Consider the following 16,380-nt stretch of genomic DNA (forward strand, 5'->3'; position numbering starts at 1 on the left):
CAGCCCTGAGTGAGCTGCTGGCTCTGGACTGCATAGTGCATTGCTCTCGGGAGGAAGACAGCAAAGCATGCAAACAAAATGGAGTGGCTGGCCATGAATGTGAGAAGGGTGGTGGGCAGTGTCATAGAGTGCAAGCGGAAGAGAAATGATGCCATCCACACTGGCTGACAGCCAAGCAATATAACAGCAGGGGACCTTTTGGTCCAGGAGCTCTGTCAATTGTCTGGTTTGCCCATTACAAACATTGGCCCTGACAAGAACTTTCTAAACGTTGATCTATTAATGGTGGGGTCACAAAGTATTATTTTAAAAGATGCTGCCGATTTGAAAAATTGGAAATTGCTTTTGAAATTACATTAACATGTTAAAGCTTATATCAGATTTTAACCATTGAATCTACATGTACTTTAATACTGCAATAATTATTATATATTTTTTTTAAGCAATCTTTGAAACTACACAAGATGGTAGCATCTCATAACAATACATTGGTTACTGTTCTCAGGAAAAATGGTGAGTTAAAAAATATTAATGCCGGTCTTTGCCTAAAAATGTGTTGGAGAGAGCAAATGAGATCAGTTAGGACGAGATTAGAGGAAGAGTAATGCCCCATACGCACAAACGGATTTTCTGACAACAAATGTTGGATGTGAGCTTGTTGGCTGAAAGTCTGACCGTGTGTATGCTCCATCGAACAAATGTTGGCTAGCAGGTTCTCAAATTTTCCTCCAACTAAACTTTGTTGTCGGAATTTCCAATCGTGGGTATACAAGTCCAGCATAAAAGTTCACGCATGCTCGGAATCAAGCAGAAGGAGCCATACTGGCTATTGAACTTCCTTTTTCTCGGCTTGTCGTACGTCTTTTACGTCACCACGTTCCCACATTCGTGCCAACATTTGTGTGACCTTATGCAAGACAAGTTGGAGCCAACAACCTTCAAACAAAATTCCACTGCTTTGTTGTCAGAAAGTCAGATGGTGTGTACGGGGCATAAGAGAGGTAGTAGTAAAGTAAGAAAGGGAGAAACAGAGAGAATGGATGCCAATTACACCAACAGTACTACCACTTTAATAATAATGTCCCCAGCCCAGGAATCTGCAGTGTAAAATCTACATCGAAACAGAATGCAATGATTTGCAAACCTCACAAACCCATGTTGTATCCACAATAGAAAACAGAAAACATATAAAATGTTTAAACTAAGAAAATGTACCATTTTAAGAAAAGAAAAAGGTAATTTTGAAATTAATAACAGCAACTCGTGTGGAGAAGTGCAGCATGATGTGGCGGCAATAATTACACAGACTTCGGTTGTAAAGAATAGAACTTGTATTAACCTCCCTGGCGGTATGATTCAGTCTGGAATTAGGTGCTGAAAGCGGTACAATTATTTTGCATGGAAATCTGGCGTTTTATTTTGTAGTCCTGTAATTCTTAGGAATAACGCCCTTAAATCTGTTCAAACCAGTCTAGCAGACATCCCGGGTATGATAAAGTTTATAATATAATAAAGAATAATAAAAAATATTCAATAATGTAATCAAATCCTAAAACACTGAAAAAGGGACACTTTTTGGTTGCTATGGACAATCTCCAAAATTTCAGGCAGAAAAAAACAGTATTTATAATATAAAAGTGCATGCAGGGCACTGCACAGACCACTAGGGGCAAAGGGGGTGTGTATTTTTTAATACAGCACTGTAATCTGTAAGATTACAGTGCTGTGTGTGTTTTGTGTACTTTTACTTTTTTGAATTTGCCGCCGTTCTCCGCTCCCGTGCGCCGTAACGCCGCAGGGAACGGAGCTCGGCGGCATTCGGCACTGTGAATCGAGCGCAGGACGGCTCGATCACACAGCGCGGGGGACATCGCTGGATCCAGGGGACAAGGTGAGTAACTCTCCCTGTGTCCTCCCCTGCATCGAGCGAAGCGATCCCGAGTCTGGCTCGGGGTTACCGCTCCTGTAATTAAAATCCCAACCCGAGCCAGACTCGGGATTACCGCTAGGGGGGTTAATGCAGAATCCAGTTATAAACAAAAAACTCAGTGGGAAGGCACACGGCTTGGAGCACTCACAGCTAGTGACAGCAATGTGTAGCAGAGCAGATCTCAGATGTGCTGAGAGCGACTGTCTTGAGGAGGCCGGTCCAGACCCAATTGGAGAGGTCCCTAGGTGGGATGGCATGTCCTTCTCCCTACTTGTCTGGAACCTCTCCCTACCACTAATCACCTGACAGGGTGACCTGTCCCTACACTACCCATGAGCAAAATGCACGAAGCCCGGGAGCCAGGATCTTAAAAAGACTACGTGGCCCAAGATGGCCACCAGAGTCACATGGGACAGCAGCATCTAATCAGATAGCTTCTCCAGTGGCCCAGGAAACCATAGAACTGTGTTTCTCTTGACTTCTTCTCCCCTTGCAATGCCTTTGCACCACCTGCAATGGAAAAAGTAGACTGCACCTGCCTACACATGTCTCAAAAAAGTTGTGACAAGGCCATGTTTACCATGGTGTATCATCCCCTCTTCTTTTAACAACTTCTTGTAAACATCTGGGAAGTAAGCTTGAGTTTTAGAAGAAGAATGCTGTCCCATTCTTGCCTGATATAAGATTCTAATTGATCAACAGTCCTGGGTCTTCTTTGTTGTATTTTCTGTTTCATGATGTGTCAAATAGTTTCAATTGGTGAAAGGTCTGGACTGCAGGCAGGCTAGTAAAGCACTGGGACTCTTCTACAACAAAGCTGTGCTGTTGTCATAGATGCAGTATGCAGCCTCACATTGTCCTGCTGAAATGTGCAAGGAAATGCCTTGTTTACATAGGCATCTCCCCATTCTGCCTCTCCTCCCTGCAATCCTGCGCCACCAGCAAACATCAAGTTTGCAGGACCCACGGACACGCTCGGCTGGAATTTCAAAGGGACGTATGGGTATGACCTTTTACCTGCCCTACCATTCTGCCAATGTAAATCGGCATGCAGTGGTCGGTATGTGGTTAAGCAAGATCAACATATAATTTCTGTACTTGTTGAAAATGTTCTTAGACTGAAAAGTGAAAACAAATGCAGCCACTGCATCTAGGGACTAGTAAGCTGCAATATATCAAATTTTTGTTTTTGGGTTTATATAAGTGTCAACTATTCAGTGCAGTAAACAGTAGCAATGTATGAAAATTAAACCCCAAATCTATTTTATATGTTTACCATTTTGCCTCACTGTATATAGTCTTTTAAGTAAACATTTTTTGTAAATCAGTTGCAAAGTTTCTTAGGCCGCGTACACACGGGCGGACTGTTCGCCCAACCTTGTCCGCTGAACAGTGTTTGGGCGGACAGTCCGCTCGTGTGTGGGCTTTCAGCGGACAGTTTCAGCGGACAGTTGGACGGACAAAGTCTTTCGGAAATTCCGAAAAACTGTCCGCTGAAACTGTGTTTGAGCGAACAGTCCGCCCGTGTGTGGGCTTGTCCGCTGTACTTTCGAAATGAGCGGACTGTTCCCGCTCGGAAAGTCCGCCCATTTCGAGCGCGTGTACAGGTAGGCGGGGCCCGCGAAGGAGACGTCGCGGGCTCCGCCGCCTGGAATGGGCTTAAAGGGGAACCCCAACGCCGAAAAAAATCGGCGTGGGGGTTCCCCCCAAGTCCAGACCAGACCCTTGTCCGAGCACGCTACCCGGCCGACCAGGAAAGGGGGGCGAGCGAGCGCGCCCCCCCTCCTGAGCCGTACCAGGCCGCGTGCCCTCAACATGGGGGGTGCCTTGGGGAAGGGGGGGCCGCGCGGCCCCCCCACCCCAAAGCACCTTGTCCCCATGTTGATGAGGACAAGGGCCTCTTCCCGACAACCCTGGCCGTTGGTTGTAGGGGTCTGCGGGCGGGGGGCTTATCGGAATCCGGGAGCCCCCTTTAAGAAGGGGGCCCCCGGATACCGGCCCCCCACCCTATGTGAATGAGTATGGGGTACAATGTACCCCTACCCATTCACCTGTGAAATAAAGTACAAAAAAAAACACAACACATGGAAAAAGTATTTTATTGCACAGCTCCGGGGGTCTTCCGTCTTCGGGGGTCTTCTCGCCGGACTCCTCCGCTATGTGTGTGTGTAGCTCTTTTACTAGCGGAGGAGTCCGGCTTTCTTCCTCCCCGCCGCCGGCCTCTTCTCCCGACTTCGGGGGTCTTGTCCCCCTCTTCGGTTCTTCTGCCGGGCCACCGCGCCTTCTTGTAGCTCTTTTACAGGCGGTGGCCCGGTCTTCTGTCGCCGCCGCTGTCGTCGTCGCCGCCGCCGCCGCCGCCGCCGCCTTCCGTTCTTGTTCTTCTTCTTGTTCTTCTTCTTGTTCTTCTCCAGGAGATGTTGACACGTCGCTCTCTCCGGCCGGAATGCCAGAGCCGCGCTGTGCGGTCACTTATATAGTGACAATGGGGCGGTGTCACATGGTATATGTCACATGGGTTGGTCACATGGTGACCCCGCCCCCTTACGATGTCATAGTCCCCATGTGACATCAACCCATGTGACCAACCCATGTGACATATACCATGTGACACCGCCCCATTGTCACTATATAAGTGGCAGCGGAGCGTGTCCCTGGCATTCCGGCCGGAGAGCTCGTCGAGTCAACATCTCCAGGAGAAGAAGAAGAAGAACAAGAAGAACAAGAACGGAAGGCGGCGGCGGCGGCGACGACGACGACAGCGGCGGCGACAGAAGACCGGGCCACCGCCTGTAAAAGAGCTACAAGAAGGCGCGGTGGCCCGGCAGAAGAACCGAAGGCGGCGACAGAAGAACGGAAGACGGCGACAGAAGACCGGGCCACCGGACCAGGCGCGGTGGCCCGGCAGAAGAACCGAAGAGGGGGACAAGACCCCCGAAGTCGGGAGAAGAGGCCGGTGGCGGGGAGGAAGAAAGCCGGACTCCTCCGCTAGTAAAAGAGCTACACACACACATAGCGGAGGAGTCCGGCGAGAAGACCCCCGAAGACGGAAGACCCCCGGAGCTGTGCAATAAAATACTTTTTCCATGTGTTGTGTTTTTTTTTGTACTTTATTTCACAGGTGAATGGGTAGGGGTACATTGTACCCCATACTCATTCACATAGGGTGGGGGGCCGGTATCCGGGGGCCCCCTTCTTAAAGGGGGCTCCCGGATTCCGATAAGCCCCCCACCCGCAGACCCCGACAACCAACGGCCAGGGTTGTCGGGAAGAGGCCCTTGTCCTCATCAACATGGGGACAAGGTGCTTTGGGGTGGGGGGGCCGCGCGGCCCCCCCTTCCCCAAGGCACCCCCCATGTTGAGGGCACGCGGCCTGGTACGGCTCAGGAGGGGGGGCGCGCTCGCTCGCCCCCCTTTCCTGGCCGGCCGGGTAGCGTGCTCGGACAAGGGTCTGGTCTGGACTTGGGGGGAACCCCCACGCCGATTTTTTTCGGCGTTGGGGTTCCCCTTTAAGCCCATTCCAGGCGGCGGAGCCCGCGACGTCTCCTTCGCGGGCCCCGCCTACCTGTACACGCGCTCGAAATGGGCGGATTTGCCTCCTCCTTATGTGGGCGAGTCCGTTCATTTCAAAAGTTGAGCGAACTGTTTGCCCAACCTTGTTCGTCAAACAGTCCGCTCGTGTGTGGGCAAGTCCGCTCATGCAAATTTTGAGCGGACTGTTTGCCGAAACTGTTTGACGAACAAGGTTGGGCAAACAGTCCGCGCGTGTGTACGCGGCCTTACCCACAGATCTTGCCAGTAACAGCACTTCCAGTTGCAGGCTGGGATAGCACTGCTAAAACTACGGTAAACCGCTGCTAAAAATATCAGCGTTTTATCGCCAATGCCTGGGCGCTTTGAGAGTGAAAATGCCCTTACTGTCTCACCTCTCAGCAGCAAACCCGCTTACTGAATAATAAATCTGCATTGCACCCATATACCGATAACAGGAGGATGAGAGGGGAAGATGTAAAGCTGAATTAGGAATTAGAAAATAGGTAAATAACAAGTGCAACGCTCACAATCTCATTACATTACTTGCACTATCCAGTGTAATTTCAACTTACCCTTTAAAGGGGAGCTCCGGGCTCTTTCAGAAAGAAATAAAAGTAAGCAGCTACAAATACTGTAGCTGCTGACTTTTAATATTGGGACACTTACCGTACCTATCCTGGAATCCAGTGATGTCTGCACCCCAGCCGATTTTTCAGTCGGCTCTCGGGTGCTGCCGGCGCTATTACCTGTAGGGGAAACTGGCAGTGAAGCCTTGTGGTTTGACAGGCGGCTCCCCACTGCACATTCACATAGTGTGCTGCGCTTTGTGCATGGCCATGAGGCGGAGAAAGGAGGAGGGAAGCCGACATTCTGTGCGGCGAAGTCACCCGGAAGTGGGAGCAGGTACCTGTCAAAACCAGGTACCCACTCTGCCGAACATCTAGTTGTATTACCTTTCAGCCAGATTCCTCCAACTAGCCCAATGGCACTATTCCCCGAGGACAGTGCCCTGGTTGCGCTTCGAGCGCTCCTCGGTAGCCCCCTATTACCTCCCCGGCCTTCTCTGGAATAAATCCCTACACATTAAAGAGATCTCGGCCCTGAAATCATTTGTGAGTCAGTCACTTCGCCTGTGGTCCCTGTACAGTGGGAAATTCTCACTTCGTCCCCCTAACCTGAAGATGGCCTCATTTATCGGGAATCCTGAGTTCCCGGCTGCCCTCCATGATCACAATGGTTTTGCATTATGGACTAGGGGGGATCTGATCACCTACGGTTCCCTGCATGTCAGGGGGACTTTTCGGTCTTTTGGATCTCTCCGGTCCTCCCACGGCCTGCCTAATTCAGAATTTTTTCGCTACCTGCAAATTAGACATTTTTATAACACTTACTTCCCAAAGGCCACCTGGGGGGCAGACACCTTTTTTGAGAGACTCTGTGGCCCGGAATCTAGAGATAGGGGCGGTATCTCCACTATATACTTATCCCTTGCAGACGTGGGCCTCTCGGAGAAATCTGCGGCCATACTTAAGTGGGAGCTGGAGACGGGAGAGGGAGTCTCCCCGGAGGAGTGGACTCGCAGGATTTCTAATATGCATAAGTGCACCAGGTCCGAGGCGGTGAAGGAAACGGTGATGAAGCTACATACCAGGTGGTATTACACCCCTGCGAAAATACATACCTTCTTCCCCACCGTTTCTGGATCTTGTTTTCGGGGTTGCCCTGACTCAGGTACTCATCTCCATATATTTTGGAGCTGCCCGGCTCTCAGGACCCTCTGGCAGAAAGTGCAGGATAGAGTATCGGGGATCATTGGCACCCCTATCACGCTTACCTTCCAAATGTGCCTCTTCTTTGCTGATATCCCTGGTTCTACCCCCCCTGAACAAAAACTTTCCCATACCCTCTTTAGTGCAGTACACTGGTCGATTTCCTTATTCTGGCGATCGCCTACGGTTGCATGGGATCAGGTGCTTAAGAGGATGGCTGCAATACAGTTAATGGAAAGGATTTCCCATACAATTTTGGACACCATGCAGGTATACGACCTTAAGTGGAAGTCTTGGACCCCTTGAGGCCTTGTGCCTTCGGGCTGGGACAGTCTGGGAGTCTGCTCGCCCCCAAACAAGGTACTGACCTAGTTCGAGGATCTTTTAGTCCCGTACCTTTTGGAGCACTTATTTAGTTATTACAGTTTAGATTATGTTTTGTGCTATTTTTCTTGTCTTTCTTAGGTTTTCAATGGCATATCCATACTTACTTTTATTTGGCGTTACAGTCGCTACTCCAGTGCTTGGTATAGTGGGGGATGCTCTGACCCTGATTGATTCCTTGCTTTCCATACCCCCACGAGCGATGACTAATATGTTGGGTGGCAGGTACTTTTCAGACAATCTTCTGTTATGCACTAGAAAGCCTGTTACTCCATTACCGCAATCATTGTACTGTTGTCACTCTGTTTCTTGTGATATGATGCTCATGTTCAGGAGCAATCAGTCGCTTAATGTATGTGCCTATTTTTTTCTTTCTGTCTCAATAAAAGTTCGTATTAAAAAAAAAAAACAGGTACCCACTTCCCCCACCCCCCCACAATGAAACATGCCAAATGGGGCAGCGGAGGTGGTGAGGAAGCAAACAACTGGAGCTTCCCCTTTTGGGTGGAGCTCTGCTTTAAATTCAGGAATTAATATAGAGACCTATACAGCAGAAAATACTCTAGGACAGAATAAAAAGAGTCCAACAAGTTGTGATGAGAAAGTAGGGCGAGCTTTCTCAGGCTGTCACCATCAAACACTTGTAATGTCTCCCAGGCGTCATCGATCATACACAAGGCTTAACGAATAATGCAACCCTCCATATAAGAGTGGTTACATGTGCATAATGAGATTCTCCCACGGAAAGGACACTCTTTCCAGCCTCCACTCACCCACAGAGCCATCAAGAGTTTTGCTTTCGGTTGTCACTATATATATATATATATATATATATATATATATATTATCCACAACTTGTAGGGAACCGCTGCACCGCCATTTAAATAGCTCAGTACGGGAGTGTATCCATGCCCCTGATGATGTCATTTGTGACTAAACTGGTAGGGCAGTCCTGGATACAAGTTACTGAACATATGGGAAGGAATGGTGGGCATCTTTGCTGCTAGAATTCCATGCTTCTGTACTATGTGATATGCTGTGTTACTTCCGTACGTGTGTAAGTGCTTAGATTTAATCAATTCCCTTTAATGGGTGGTTTTAGGCTTTGTCGAGGGTCTCTTTTATGCACATGTGACCACTCTATGCCCTTGTACACACGGTCGGACATTCCGACAACAAAATCCGTCTTATGGATTTTGTCCGAAACTGGTTTTGCATACACACAAGTTGTCAGAAAATCCGATCGTTCAGAACGTGATGACGTTATTTAGTTATGACGGGACTACGTTCAGGCTAGTAGCCAATAGCTTTGGTCTAGGAATTTGATCTGAGCATGCGTAGCACTTTGTCCATACGGAATTCTCTCCAAAGGTCAGACAAAGTCTGATCAGATAGGAAAATTTTATAGCCCAGCTCTAAAACTTTGTCGGTCGGATATTCTGATGGAAACAGTCCGATGGAGCCCACACACGGCCGGATTATCCGACAACACGGTCAGATCGGACATTTTCCATTGGAATGTCCGACCGTGTGTACAAGGGCTTAGTGCCCTTTCACACTGGGGTCGCCTGTGCATTCACCGTAAAGCGCTGCTTGTTTTAGCAGCGCTTTTACGTAAACAATTGCACTGATATTAACCTAATAATATTGCACAGTGTACCACCAAAGTAGTGAATGATTATAAACATATTGTGGGGGGTGGGGGGTAATTGAGTTGGGTTGAATAATATTTTGTAAATCCATGTTTATTGTAAATGGGCGTGTTTGTTGCCCTAAATTAAATAAGGAATAGGTGAAAAACAAAACAAAATAATTGCTACAATGATGTTGAAATGTGAAGAGACAACAATGAACGGTAGAGTTGATTCAGGTCTCTCTAAAGTGTTCACTGAAGTAGCAAAAAATAAAATAAAATAAATAAATAAACGTATTGTGTGCCGTACAAAAATAGAATAAAAACAAAATAAAAAATAATAAAAATTCCTTCTGGTGATAATGTCAATATAGCAAAACTTTTGGCACATATAAAAGGAGGATATCACATTCCAATATAAAAAAACAAAGTCTCTGCCAATATATTCACAGGGGAATGTGATATCCTCTTTTTACCTGTGCCAAAAGTTTTGCTATTTTGACATTAACACAGAGAAGGAATTTTAATTATTTTTTTATTTTGGTTTTATTCTATTTTTGTATGGCTTACAATATTTTTATAATCATTCACATACTTTGGGGGTACACTGTGCAATATTATTAGGTTAATATCAGCGTAATTGTTTACTTAAAATATTTCTAATTTTGTGTAGTCAGTTCACACATCATATTGCAGCTATATTATTTAGTCATCTTTTTAATATTTTTCCTCACATAATTTATTGTTTATACACATCAGCGCTTTATTTATTGTATTATTACGCATCATTTTAGAGGTGCTTTACGGCTGCTTTTTGGCCATGTTGCGGCGCTTTGGCACTGCCCATTCATTACACTGAGCGGGGGCGTTTTGGGAGCGCTGTATACAGCTCTCCCACACCGCCCCCCAAAGATGCTGCTTGCAGGACTTTTTCTAACATCCTGCATGCTCACTCCCGGGGTATGAAAGCACACATTGCAATGAATGGGAGGCAATTTTCAAGCTCAGTTTTCAGGCTCTTTACAAGTGCTATTTCTAGCACTAAACCGCCTGAAAACTGCCTCAGTGTGAAAGGCATTATTTGGTATGCCTTGTGTGTGATCTATGACACCTGGGAGACTTTACAAGTGTTTGATGGTGACAACCTGTGCAGCTCATCCTATTTTATCATCACGGCTTTTGGGGCTCTTTTTTGTTCGGTCCTAGTATATCTTCTGGGAGACACATGGGTGCATGCGCAATAGGGAGCCAGGAAGTGAAGCCGCAAGCCTTCAGTTCCTGATTCCCTTACCGAAGATGGCGGCGGCAGCACCCGAGAGCCGAGGAACAGATCGGCTTTGGGTGCCGACATCGCGGGCACAATGGACAGGCAATGTCCATATTTTAAAACACCACAGCTGCAGTATTTGTAGCTGCTGACTTTAAAAAAAAAAAAAGCGAAACTCCGCTTTAATGTGCCTGATTATGTAAGCTAAGCAGGGTAGTACTTGGATGGGAGATATTGGGGGTAAGATCTTGGTGATTCTTTTTTATTACTTTTTATTTATTTATATATTTTATTTATTTTATATATTAGATTTCATATTTTATATTTTATTTACATTTTTTATATTTTATTTATTTATTTGCCTTTTTTATTTGTAGCACTGACCCCCGAAGGAGCTTCTGGTTTAATTGGGCTTACCGTTACCTTCTTCTCCTCGATTTGTGTCTAGGGGTTTCCCATGGTAGATGGCCCAGTAACTTTAGAGACTGATGACAGATCCGCATAAAAGGGATTTTTATTTAAAAAAATGTAGACAACGAACAGTCTCTTAAAATGGGATCAGAGGGTTAGGAAGAAAGTTCAGGTACTCTTAATGTCAAAGTCAATAATGAAGGACTTGCTTGCTTTGACTAAATCCAGAGAATAGCCATTCACAACTGGATGTTCACTCAAGTTGGATAGTCCCTCTCTCACAAGGCCTAGCAGCCAACAAGGCACTTTACTCAGGAATAAGTCTCTGCCACAGACGTTGTTGTAGAACATGCAGGAAACTAAAACTTGTGGAACACTCGTGTATTACCTGGATCTTTCAGCCAGTTTGGCAATACCCACGAGACTGGATTCACTTAGGTACTTCAGCCCCACCAGGCTCTTACTAAGAAGCCAACACATAGCTGACCTGCCAGAAGAGACATTGCCCCCTGTGGCCAGGCTGAACATCCTATAGTCCAGTCAGACTGATGCTGAGGTCCAAATTTGAAACAATTGTACCCAAACCAAACTGCAGTTCAGGTGTAACCTTAACTTTCAAAACATATAGCGCATGCTCTTCAGGAGCTGGCTCTACATATTTATTTATTATCATTTTGATTTTGAGTTTGTTGAGCGTTGCATTTGTTATATACTTGTATGTGTTGTTCCGAGTATCTAGGTATAGTGGCAACTAATCAGTGGCAGCCCACCCATAGGGGGTGCCCGGGCGCCGCCCCCCCTCCCCCTAGGTGTAAAAAAAAAAAAAGTAAAAAAAAAAAAAAACGGGCCCTTTAAGACATTAAAACAAAAAAAATTTAATTTAACATAGTGTACTGTGGCGCTGGTCACAGTGCACTATGAGAAGCGCCACGTCGATGCAATCACAAGATTGCATCCATGGCGCTTCATTTGCGGGTTAAAAACCCGCCTTGCGGCGCACTGCAGAACGCAGACTAGCTTCCGCCCGTAAAATCACTGTGATTCTACGGGCGGGAGCATTGTCATTCTTAGACAGGCAGGTCACTTCCGGCTTTCGGCTGCTTCATGAAACCCGGAAGTGACGTCGGCAGCTCCGTTCCTCAGCCCGAGCGGAGCTGCAAGACAGTGAGGCAGGAGGTGAGTCACCGCATAAAGGCTTTCTAGTTTCTACTTTGTTGAGAATGTTCATGCATTTAGCTGAATGAATGGAAAAAAAGCTTTCACAGCCAGAAAGGTTTCCCCAGGCCAGGCGACTTTTGCCGTGGCCAATCAGAGAATGAGCTCTGAAGGGGGAACTCCACGCCAAATTTCTGAAAAAAAATTTCACGTGGGTTCCCCCTCCGAGAGCATACCAGGCCCTTAGGTCTGGTATGGATTCCAAGGGGAACCCCCTATGCCGAAAAAACGGCGTGGGGGTCCCCCCCCAGATCCACACCAGACCCTTATCCGAGCACGCTACCCGGCCGGCCAGGAAAGGGGGTGGGGACGGGCGGGCGCCCCCCCTCCTGAGCTGTACCAGGTCGCGTGCCCTCAACATGGGGGGGTTCCTTGGGGGAGGGGGGGTGTGCGCCCCCCCCACCCCAAAGCACCTTTTCCCCATGTTGATGAGGACAAGGGCCTCTTCCCGACAACCCTGGCCGTTGGTTGTCGGGGTCTGCGGGCGGGGGGCTTATCGGAATCCGGGAGCCCCCTTTAATAAGGGGGCCCTGGATACCGGCCCCCCACCCTATGTGAATGAGTATGGGGTACAATGTACCCCTACCCATTCACCTGTGAAAAAAAGTACAAAAAAAACACAACACAGGGTTAAAATATTTTATTGCACAGCTCCGGGGGTCTTCCGTCTTCGGGGGTCTTCTCGCCGGACTCCTCCGCTATCTTCTTGTAGCTCTTTTGCTAGCGGAGGAGCCGGGCTTTCTTCCTCGCCGCCGGCCTCTTCTTCTGACTTCGGGGGTCTTGTCCCCCTCTTCAGTTCTTCTGCCGGGCCACCGCGCCTTCTTATAGCTCTTTTACAGGCAGTGGCCCGTTCTTCTTCTTCTTCTTCTTCTTCTTCTTCTCCAGGAGATGTTGACTCGACGATCTCTCCGGCCGCAATGCCAGGGACTCGCTGCGCTGCCACTTATATAGGGACAATGGGGCGGTGTCACATGGGTTGATGTCACATGGGTTGGTCACATGGGTTGATGTCACATGGCGACAGTCCCAGCATCCTCCGGGACTGTGACATTGTAAGGGGGCGGGGTCACCATGTGACATCAACCCATGTGACCAACCCATGTGACATCAACCCATGTGACACCGCCCCATTGTCCCTATATGAGTGGCAGCGCAGCGCGTCCCTGGCATTCCAGCCGGAGAGATTGTCGAGTCAACATCTCCTGGAGAAGAAGAAGAAGAAGAAGATGAACGGGCGGCGGCGGCGACAGAAGACCGGGCCACCGCCTGTAAAAGAGCTATAAGAAGGCGCGGTGGCCCGGCAGAAGAACCGAAGAGGGGGACAAGACCCCCGAAGTCGGAAGAAGAGGCCGGCGGCGAGGAAGAAAGCCGGGCTCCTCTGCTAGCAAAAGAGCTACAAGAAGATAGCGGAGGAGTCCGACGAGAAGACCCCCGAAGACGGAAGACCCCCGGAGCTGTGCAATAAAATATTTTAACGCTGTGTTTTTTTTGTACTTTTTTTCACAGGTGAATGGGTAGGGGTACATTGTACCCCATACTCATTCACATAGGGTGGGGGGCCGGTATCCGGGGCCCCCTTATTAAAGGGGGCTCCCGGATTCCGATAAGCCCCCCGCCCGCAGACCCCGACAACCAACAGCCAGGGTTGTCGGGAAGAGGCCCTTGTCCTCATCAACATGGGGACAAGGTGCTTTGGGGTGGGGGGGCCGCATGCCCCCCTCCCCCAAGGCACCCCCCCATGTTGAGGGCACGCGGCCTGGTACGGCTCAGGAGGGGGGGCGCCTGCTTGTCCCCACCCCCTTTCCTGGCCGGCCAGGTAGCGTGCTCGGATAAGGGTCTGGTGTGGATCTGGGGGGACCCCCACGCCGGTTTTCGGCGTAGGGGGTTCCCCTTGGAATCCATACCAGACCTAAGGGCCTGGTATGCTCTCGGAGGGGGGAACCCACGCCAATTTTTTTTAAGATTACATAAGGGGCGTGGTTTATGAGAAGTGGGATGGGCCAAAATGATGGGCGGGGTCATGACGGGCGCCCCCCCATCCAAAAACTTCACCAGCCGCCACTGCAATATATGCACAGATTCACTTCTACTTTCATTTGAATTAGGAAATAGAAGGATCAACTTCACAGAAGAAGAGAGAGAAATATTGAGGAGCTCACAGAGGCAAAAACTTTGTTTATTTTGTTCTGCTTATTAATCCCTTTATGTTGTCCAAAGCCAGCACTTTAAAAGGGGCCGTGAAACCTGGATTCGGTAGGCAGGACTCTCAATCTTGCCGCACCGTGAATAGCTGCAGAGTGCTGATAACTTTGGGAGCCATGCTTACTGGCTCCCAATAAACAGTAGTTGACCGTGGCCTGTCAGTGACAGCTCGGTCTTGGTTCAAGGGTGCAAATAGAGCATGCCCCAAAACAAGACATCAATGCATCTATGCACTGGTTGGGCATTAACTCTCACTTTCCTTGACACTACATATACTGTACTGGATGAGTAACACTGCTCTAAAGGGGTTAGTGTAAAGATACCAGGGTGTGCTATCAATATTGTATATTATTTGTAGAGAATATGTAGAAATAAGAAATAGAATCAATAAGCCAGTGCCATACCATAGTAGCACAACATATTATACCATTATTATAGTGGCATGTCTAAGCATTACTGATAATAATTAATACAAAGTACATGCACAGAATTGTTTTATAGTTATATTATTTTTTCCTTAGTTGTTAAAGAAATTGAATCACAGTATTTAGTTCCTGGAGATGTCATGATTTTAACAAGAAAAAAGTTTGATTTGCCTTGTGATTCTGTACTACTAACAGGAAGTTGTGTTGTAAATGAAGGAATGTTAACAGGTATGCAAAAATATCATTTGATTTTACAAGGAACTGTCGCCAGCCTTTTAACAGTGAATGCACTTTTTTTATTTTTATGAAAGAAACATGGCAGCTGTCTTTGTTGACGCATACTTCTGAAAATGCTAGTTACCTGGTTGTCATACTCACCTCCTCTCTCAGGCTCAGATTTGAAACAGTAGGTCAGCATGAGCGCCAGGCTGATAGCATTTTGAGAAAGAGGTCAGCAATGGCTGCCCACAGATGAAAGGTTTACTTTAAAATAAAGAAGGCATTTGTTTGTAAGGTATGTGTACTTGTTTATATTTAAATATGTATAAGAATATGTTGTGGGACACTTCTTTATGTTTTGCACTAGCACCCATGACATACACTAATTTAAAGAAGAAACAATACTAAATGATCTGAAGCTTTATTACCTTCAGGAGTGTTTAAGAACATAACTGTAAAGGTTCATCATCACTAGCAGCCAACAGGGCTGGTGCTTGACTATTTCACGCCCTAGGCAAGATGATCCCCACCCCCACCCCTGCTGCCCACCCGCTGGGGGGGGGTGGAGGTGGTTGTCTTTCCTTGGGTGCAGGTGCCTACAGCTGGGTGTTGATTGTCAGAGTGGACTCACTGGGGCAGCCTCCTCCACTCCCCCAACTGCCCTCCACCTCCCAGGGGCCAGCTCAGTGTCACCCTCCTCACAGTCTGAGCTACTGCTTACCTCCTTCACAGCAACCCTAATGGACGCCCTCCACGGCTGCTGCTTTCTCTGGATTGGCCAGCAGAGAGTCAGTCAGCACCCTACTCTGTGTAAGGTGGCAGTCTTCAGCCCCTCGTGTTCCCCTGGCCAGACTAGTAGGGAAGTCAGCGGCCGTGGCTGCGCCCGCTCGGCAGCAGTTAATCCTAGACAGCTGCCTAGTTCCCCTAGCGGCAGCGCCGGCTCTGGCAGCAACCCTTCAGATGTGCTTTATACAGTATACATAGACTAGTATTTAGGTGCCTTCAGGACTTAGGTACTGGACTGTAGTTGTTCTGAACAAATTGATCTTTTGCATCTAAAACTATATGTAGACAAGAATTGGAGTCAAGGTTCAGAAAAAGAGAACTTTAGGCCAGACAAGCTAATGCAGGCCATACATGGTCAAATTTCGAACTAATTTTCTTTTCAAAATCAGAAAATTTGTTTATTTTGTGATCCGATGATGCCACCATTGATTTTCGAAATTCGGCTGACCAAGCTTTAAATTTCACCTCATGTTGCTACAGAAAATAATTTTCTTGGCCGAGAATCTTCTTTTCTCTCCGTAAATGTTCTTTTCTTATATTTTTTTACTGATAAAGAAGCCATGAAACAATTTCCATACTATACTACTAAATCAGTGCTTGCTGTTCTT

At 47.6% G+C, this 16,380-nt stretch overlaps 1 protein-coding gene across 1 annotated transcript in view; it reads left to right on the top strand.

Moving 5' to 3' along the window:
* Nucleotides 1-16,380, top strand: part of LOC143988156 (putative cation-transporting ATPase 13A4) — a 160,862-nt gene that overhangs the window by 27,051 nt on the left and 117,431 nt on the right. The window contains exons 8-9 of the mRNA XM_077487485.1: nt 444-513; nt 14,864-14,995. Coding sequence (XP_077343611.1) covers nt 444-513; nt 14,864-14,995 — 202 coding nt within the window. The remainder of the gene's footprint in view (nt 1-443; nt 514-14,863; nt 14,996-16,380) is intronic.

Source organism: Lithobates pipiens, unplaced genomic scaffold (assembly GCF_037356315.1).
Source record: "Lithobates pipiens isolate NorthernLeopardFrog02 unplaced genomic scaffold, aLitPip1_a1.2 Scaffold_18, whole genome shotgun sequence".
NCBI lineage: Eukaryota > Metazoa > Chordata > Amphibia > Anura > Ranidae > Lithobates > Lithobates pipiens.